General features: G+C 69.9%; 2 protein-coding genes across 2 annotated transcripts in view; both read left to right on the forward strand.

The window, feature by feature from the left end:
• The window catches only part of MNEG_8339 (ELMO domain-containing protein A), a gene marked incomplete at both ends in the record, with an annotated part of 1780 nt that extends 957 nt beyond the window's left edge, over nt 1-823 (forward strand). Inside the window, one exon of the mRNA XM_014043188.1 lies at nt 270-823. Within this exon, the coding sequence (XP_013898642.1) occupies nt 270-823 (554 nt within the window). The remainder of the gene's footprint in view (nt 1-269) is intronic.
• Nucleotides 824-2443: 1620 nt separating this feature from the next.
• Nucleotides 2444-7648, forward strand: MNEG_8340 (hypothetical protein; the record flags this gene model as incomplete). Its single annotated transcript, XM_014043189.1, has 12 exons — nt 2444-2536; nt 2656-2721; nt 2983-3105; nt 3366-3442; nt 3617-4538; nt 4748-5360; nt 5910-6093; nt 6342-6489; nt 6706-6783; nt 7058-7099; nt 7279-7403; nt 7630-7648. 12 exons carry the CDS (start codon nt 2444-2446, stop codon nt 7646-7648), a joined length of 2490 nt encoding a protein of 829 aa, XP_013898643.1.
• Nucleotides 7649-7872: the final 224 nt, after the last annotated feature.

The raw sequence follows: 7872 nt of genomic DNA on the forward strand, positions 1-7872 counted from the left end.
GGGGGGGGGGGGGACGCGAAGCCGATCATCTTGATACCCGCGGACGTCATGAAGAACGCCCCTGTTGATTCGCGATGATGGTCGCGGTCACCCCCACCGCAGCTCGGCAGCGAAGCGGGGGCCTCCAAGCTTCCTCCAAGCTTCCCCTTGCACGGGACGTTTGCAACAGGTAGGGAGGGGCCGCACCTCTGTGCTGCTTGCTGGCCAACCGCCTGCCCTCAGCGCCCTGCTGCCCTGCCTCCCCCTTTGGCTCCGCCCCCACCGCTCAGGCACGCCCTGCCCCGGACTCAAGGACGAGCAGTGGAAGGAGATGGGCTGGCAGAACGCCGACCCAACCTCGGACTTCCGCGCCGCGGGGCTCCTCGGGCTGGACAACCTCTGCCACCTCGGACGGGCGCAGCCGGCCCTGTTCGCCGCCCTGCGCGGCAAGACGCGCGGCGCGCGCAGCAGCTGGGAGTACCCCTTCGGCGCGGCCGGCGTCAACATAACGTGGTTGCTCGTAGAGCTGCTGCAGCTGCAGCAGGGCGGCGGCCCGGGCGGCGGCGACGGCGGCGACAGCGGCGGCGGCGCAGTCGCGGCGACGGCGGCGGGGCGGGGGTTCCTGGGGCTGCTGGGCGCGGACGGCGCGGCGTTCGAGGAGGTGTACTGCGCAACGTTTGACCTGCTTGACCGCGTCTGGCTGGAGCGGCGCGCGACCTACATGGAGTTCAACTCTGTGCTGAAGGACGTGCGGGAGCGCGTGCGGCGGGGGCTCGCGTCGGGGCCCAGGGACGCGGCTGCGCTGAGGGGCGCGCTCGGGCTGCCGGCGCTCGGCGCGCGGTGACGGCGCGTGCGGCGTGACCGGCAGGCTGGGCTTCCTTCTTGTGTAGTAATCGCCGTTTTTCTTGATTTCAAATCTGCCTGCTTGCTTCCCCTTTTCCTTCCCGCCTGCCGGAGCTGCGGGCTGCTCCCCACCCCTCTGGTGGCTGGAGCGTAGTCACTACCGCGCTGCACTGAGCGGCACGCGGTGCTTGGCGTGCGTTACTTGTTTTTATTGCACTCAAACCCCACCAATGTGTCGAGCTTGCCGGACTGGTTGCGGCGATGGCTGTGGCGACATGTCAAGGGCCGCGCCTCAATTGCAGCGCAAACCCTTTCTTCTGGCCAGGCAAAACAACGGAATTAAACAAAAAGCGAATCGACGACTGTGAACGCACAGATACAGAAGGAGACTCTCAACCGTCAACAGGCCGTTAGTCATGCGTGCCATCAGTCATCAATGAGCCCGTCCATGAGCGCCCGCCAGTCCGGCCGCTGCGGCTTGCCCGCGGCTATCCAGCGCCTCCGCATGACGGCCACGTTTTCGTCGTTGACACTGGGAGGGCAGAGAGGTCGGTGGGCGTGGGTGGGCGCGGCGCCGTCAAAACCAATTCGGAGCATTGGGGTCTACCCACACGGGTGAGGCTGGGCCCCGCCTTGGCAAGCCAGGGCTGCGAGCAGCACGCGCGTGCGTGGCTTTCAAAAGCCCGCAAGCATGTGCCAGAGGCTTAACAGATGCGCTGCCGATCCCGTCACCCTGGTGAGACGGTGACAGCATCAAACCCCGCTGCTCAAGTCAGCAGCTGCTCAGCCTGGGGGGGGGAGGCGCGGCGGGCGGGGTGTGCTCACTACTTCTGGATGCAGGCGTCGGACGCCTTGTACATGCCCCTGCACGCCCACACCATGGAGACGCTGCGGCCCTTGCAGCATTCGTTGTATGCGGCTATGGCGTCCTTGCACTTGTCCTGTGCCACCATGGCGAGCTTGTGGGTGAGCTCTGGGGAACCAAGCAGCACAGGAGGTGGGAAGGCCGTGGCAGCCGGGGTCAAGAGGGGAAGGAAGCGTGGAGCTGCTGGTTGGCGACGAAGAGGTGCCTGGCTGAGAAGGACTTGACAAGGAAGCGGGGGTCAGGCGCAGCGCCGCCCGGCAGACGGCTGGAGTGTGCCTCTGGCCGAAAACGTGTGCAGCGGGAGCGCAGGCCACTGGGCGTCGGGCACAGTGACTCACTGTCTTCGGCTTGCCGCGATATTTTTTCGTCGGATGCTGCTGCGTTGTCTGCCATGACTTCAGCTCGCTGCCGCACAGTGGCCACCGCAACGAAGCGCACGCAGCAGATGCTTTGCTCCCGCCAGTGATTGCCGCCCAGGACCAGGCGTTTTATACCAGGCGGGCCACGTGATAGGCGCGAACAATTAGTGATGCCAAATTGTCACTATTGTTAAGGTTGAAGTACGAAACAGGGTGGTAAATCAGATCAAACAACACTGATCGCCTTGCGAGGTCTGTGGTATATATGTGTTACTGGGTTGGCTACTTAAGAGCAAGGAAATCTACGTGAAAGCTGGAGAGAAACCCCGCAGCGCTGCGGTGATTTGTGCTGTTCGCCACGCCGCCGCAGCTGCACAAGCCGGAGCTCGCGCCAAACATGGCGGCAAACTTCTGCTATGTGTGCTACAGCACCGAGCTGTCCAACAGGGACGGCGTACTGGTCTGCGACGCCTGCGGCACGCAAGCCCAGGTAGGACGCACCGAGCCGCCCCGCGCGGGGGCGGTGCCCCTAAGCTCGTCACTCGCCGCGCAGCTGGCAGCAGGGCAGCCCCCGACGGCTCGGCCCGCCATCACCATTTGCTGATGCAGGGAGCGATAGAGGAGCAGGAGTATCAGCAGGGCATAGACGATGGCAAGGCAAAGAAGAGGATCAAGGTGCGACGCCGGCCGCCCGTCCGGCACCGTAGGCCGATCACGCGGCACCCCTGCCGCGGGCGCCGCTTTCCAGCGGCTGCTTCCTGGCGCAGTCACGGCCCGCCGATCGGCACGCAGCCCCTTGCCGCCTTGGCCCCACGAGCCGTTCTGCAGGCCACCCGGTCACTCGCATACCACATGCATCCTGTGTACTGCCCCTGTCAAGCAGCGTCTCCAGCAAGACCCCCACCCCCTCCATCATGCCCTGCACGCCCCCTGCAGGCGACCACCACGCAGGCCACCGTGGCGGCGACCGCCAACGTGGAAATCCAGGAGCGCCGCGCGAAGGAGGACCTGCGGGCCGCGGCGCTCTCGTACTGCTTCGCGCTGCAGCGCCTGCTGCAGGTGACGACGCGATGGCGGCGATGGGCGGGACACCCTGGCTTGCCCGCCGCGATGCGCGCGGCCAGCGGCTCGTGCGGGGTCTGAGAGCCTTGGGGAGTCAAAGGGAAAGGGGCAGGTGCGTCCCTGACACGCTGCCGCCTGCTTGCTTGGCCGCCCAGAGAGGAGCGCCGCCTGACGAGGAGCCCCGCGCCGCGCGTGGCGTGCTGCGAGCGCAGGCGCAGGCGCGGGTGCTGGTGGAACGCCATGGCGTCAACCCACAGGTCGAGTCGGTGATGCGGCAGGTGTGGCTGGCGCTGCTGCCCAGGACAGGCATCCTGGAGCCTGATTACTTCCGCCGGTGAGGGGTGGGGGTGGCAGCCGAAGGGGCGCCTTCGGGCAGTTGCGCGGCGGGTTGGAGCCCAGTTAGGCACGTCTTGAGCAGAGTTTTTTTAGCTAGGTGATGCCCTTGATGAGGCAGGCAGCAGCCTCAATGCCGGCTTATTCACTGTCATTGCACATCCCACCAATGCAGCCCAAAGCGCCCCGGGCCAGACGCCGCCGGTGGGGGCGATAGCGACGGCGGCGGCGGCGGCGGCGGCGGCGCGGGAGCGACCCCAGCGGCCGGCCGCCAGCACGGCAGCACATCAGCTGCCACAAACGACGCAATGACAGCGGCCGCCTCGGCTCAGGCCGCCCGGCCGATGCGGCTGCGCGCCGCCCTGTGGCGCCACTTGTCGCCGCAGGCGACCCTGCGTGTCGCCTTCTTGGCATGCCACCTGATGCGCGAGGCGGTGACGCCCGCTGACATCATTGCTTGGGCGGCGGTCGGGCAGCTGCCGTTTTTCGAGCTCCCGGCCTTCGCGGCTGATGCGGGAACGGCGGCCGCAGGCGCGGCCAACAAGTCGGCAGGGGGGTCCGCTGTGGCGCTCGCGCCGCTGCCGGCGTTGTGCGTGACGCCGCAGATTTGGGACACTCCCTCGCGCCTCGCGTCCCACGCGCGCGCGCTCGCGTCCGCGCTCGGCCTGCAGCTGCCGCCGGTCAACGGCGAGGCGCTGCTGCGGCGCGCGGCGCTGGAGCTGGGCGTGCCGCCCGCCGTTTGCGGCTGCGCGCAGCAGCTGCTGCGGGTGCACCTGGTCGGCCGGGCGGCGCTCGAGCTGCCGCGCGGCCGGCTGAAGGCGGGGGCCGGCGGGGAGCGGGCGGCGGACGCCGCGAGCCCGTACGCGGCAGTGATGGCGTGGTTGCTGGTGGCTGCCAAAGTCATGTACGGGATCGGAGCCACCAGCGGAAGCCGAGGAAGCGGAAATTGGCCCGCAGAGGGGTCACCAGGGGCGTGTGCGGCCACGTCTGCGCTGCCCGGCGCGCCGCCGCCGCCGCCGTCGTGGACGCACTGGGCGGCGGCGGCGCTACGGCGGATGGAGCTGGCCAGGGGGGGCATCCCGGGGTCGCCTGCTCAGGTGCGTGGGGCGTACCCTGCGCGGAACTGGGAGCTATCACCGCTCGTCTGGGGGACTTTGGCTGGCTCGATGCGTCCTTGGGAGGGTGTGCCCCTCGCGCCTGCGCAGTGCTGTTGTGCTCAAGCCTGATGCGAGCGCTCGGCAGGGCTGCCCCGGGCCATGCGGCCGCCACGCTGACGAGACTAGCTGTGCACACCCCAACCCATCAGGCAGGCGCCCTGGAGGGCGCCGATGCTGATGCGTACCTGCGGCTCTGCCTGCGGGTCATGTTCGCGCAACGGCCGGGCGCCGGCACGGGCCGCAGGGCGGGGGCCGGCGGCGCGGCGGCGGGCGGCCCGGCGCTGGCGGGCGGCGGCGGCGGGGATGGGGAGGGGGGCCTGTCGGAGTTCCGGCAGCTGTTCCTTGGGCTTTGGGAGGATGCGGCGGAGGAGGGCGAGGAGGGCGAAGAGGAGCATGAAGAGGACGAGGGCGAAGATGGGGACAGGGGCCGCCGCGCCGCTCGGCGGCGAGAGGGGGACCCGGGTGCAGGCGCAGGGATGGAGGACGGCGGCGGCCTGGCGTCGCCGGCGGCGGGGGCGGCGCCAGAGGGCGAGCGCGCTGGCGGGGCTGGCGCGCCGCCGGGCGCATTTGCTGCCGCCAGCAGCCTCGGGCGCGCGCACCCGGACTACGCGGCTCTGCTGGCCGCGTGCGCGGCCTGCGCGCGCGTTCCCCCGGTCGCGTTGCACCGTGCAGTGGTGAAAGCAGAGGCCGTGGTGATTGCAGCCGAGTCGGCGGCGCTGCTGGCGCGAGAATCTGGCGAAGCGCTGGGCGGGTGGGCGCCAGGTGGATGATGTCCAACTTGCTGCAACATTACAGGCGCTTCTGCTGGCGGCGACCCTGAGCAGGGCCATGTAAGTCGATGATTGCGTGTGCCAGACTCCCATTAGAGCCACAGCCGTGTTCTTACATATAGTGACAGATCCGCTCATGCTCACCTAATCGCGTCAAAGACCTGTGTGTCACGTTGCATAGCACCAGTCAAGTGTCCTTATTGTTAGGCAGTGAGCACGACGGGCGTTGTTTGAGGCGCTCAGCGAGTTGGCCCCTCCATCCACGGTGCCACGCCCAGACTACCGGTAGAGGGGTGATCGACCGCTGGGCTTGGCGAAAAGATGGAGGCCATTCTCGATCTCCTTCGCACTGCGGGTCAGGCAGGACAGGCCGGGTCATCGGCTGCAGCAGGTCAGGCAGCGATCCCTGGGATGCCCGTGGACCCTGGAGCCGACCCTAGCACCGCGGAACAACGCTTGGCAGCGGCCCTGGCGGCCGCGCTGTTGCCTCCGAGCTCGTCGGGCGGCGTCGTCATGACACAGCCCGCCCCTGTGCCCGCAGCGGCGGGCGCGCTGCAGCCGCTGCTCGCGGTGAACGGAGGCAGCAACCTCGCAGAGCAGCTGCTTATGCTGGCGCAGCTGCAGGAGCAGCAGCAACAGCAGCAGCAGCTGTCGATGGGAGCGGAGGAGCTGATGCAGGCCGCGCTCCTGGCGCACGGCGCAGGCGGCGCGGCAGGAGACAGCAGGTGAGGCCCCGCCGGGGCACACCGCAGCCCGGCGCCTTTTTCCAGGCACGCCAGGTGTCAATGCCTCTGTCATTATCCGCGGGCCTCCTGCGATTTCGACCGATGAGTCACAGCGGTCGCGGCCGCCACCATTGCTGGGTGCGACGCACGACTCACTGGGGGTCATCCCGCCGCATGCTGTCACGCCCCCGCGCGGGCCCGCGCCTCACAGCAGCCCCGTCGACCCGCGCGCCCCACCCCTCTCGCAGGCAGCGCCGCGCCTCGGACGCGGACTACGCGCCTATGGACGACGGCAGCAGCGGCGCGTCGCCCGACCCCGAGGGCACCAGCAGCGGCGCGCCCCCCGGGCGCTCCGGCCGCCGCGGGGGCTCGGGCAAGGGCGAGCATGTGGAGCAGGTGCGGGTGCGTCCCACGCTGCACACTGCACACTGCACACTGTACGCTACACTGCACACTGCACGCCCTTTGTGTGCAGCAGCGAGTCGCGCTGGCGCGCAGGCCTGCGATCTGTGGGCGTGCCGAAGGGCAGGTGCACCAGGTCGCGTGCGTCGGCCGCGCGCCGACCGAGGCTGACTCTAGGTGCGTCCTCGCTCGCCTCCGGTGCCCCCGCAGATGCGCTCGAAGCTCGACCGCTTCAAAGAGAAGAACCGGCTGGCGCAGCAGCGCTTCCGCGCTCGCCAGAAGGCCACGGTGCGGCGCCCGACGCCCTGGCGCCCGCGCGTGCTGCTCCGCACTCCTCCCTGCGCGCGCGCGCGGCGTGCTTTCCGCAGCACGTCCCCGCTCTTGCTCGCCCTGAGCCGCATGCGCCCAGGCGGGGAGAGCCGCAGTCGGCCAGCCGCCCCCGCTTGCCCCGGCGTTGGCACCATTTCGCGGCGCTGCGCCGACCCCTTGCGCCCGCCCCAGTGCGCCGACCCCTGTGCGCTGACCCCGTCCTCCCTCAACGCCCGACGCGCCCGCGCCCTAGATGGAGGACCTGAAAGCCCGCCAAGTCCACTTGGATGACCAGGTGCGCGGGGCCTGGCCTCTTTGCACGTGCAAACCGTCGCGGCCACGCGCCACAAGCCGCGCGGCACGCTGCAAGGCCACGCCCGCGCGCGACGAGCAAGCGGCCCAGGGCGCTGCGCTGGGCGGTCCTCAACTCGGTGGCCCTCGCCTCCCTTCTCTTCCCCCAACCCTGACCCGCAGCTCAAGCGGCAGCGCAGCCAGCTTGCGGCGCTGCAGAAGGAGAACGGTTTCCTGCGCACCATGCTGCGGGAACAGCAGGGTGAGGGGGCCGCCCCGGGCGCAGGCCCCGCGGCCGCGACGGACGCGTGGCCCTGTCGGGGCGCAAGGGGGGCGGCAGCTGGCTGCGGCGCACCAACGTACGGGCGGCCGCCGCGCAGGGCAGCTCCAAACCAACCGGCGGAGCCAGCGCCCAGCCCTTCCTTGCCCTGGCTCCCTCATTTCAAAATGCATGTCCTGCCACCCCCCCCCCCACCACCCCAAATCAAACAAGGCATCATCCGCGAGGTGGCGGGCGAGGCGGTCCTCGCGCAGATGCAGCGCCGCCACCTGACCACCGCCGCGGCGCTCGACATCCCCGGCGTGTCGTCGCTCATCGCGGAGCTGCTTACGCCGGCGGCGGCGCCGGACGACCGCCTCCTCAGCCTCGCCACGTTCGGGGGCGGCGCCATGCAGCCCGGCGCGCTGCGCGCCGCGGCCGCTGCGGTGCAGGCGGCGCAGGCGCAGGCGGCGGCGCAGGCGGCGGCGGCCGCGGGCGCGGCGGGCGCTTCGCTGGTG

Source organism: Monoraphidium neglectum (assembly GCF_000611645.1).
Source record: "Monoraphidium neglectum strain SAG 48.87 unplaced genomic scaffold scaffold01573, whole genome shotgun sequence".
In the NCBI taxonomy this organism is placed as follows: Eukaryota; Viridiplantae; Chlorophyta; class Chlorophyceae; order Sphaeropleales; family Selenastraceae; genus Monoraphidium; species Monoraphidium neglectum.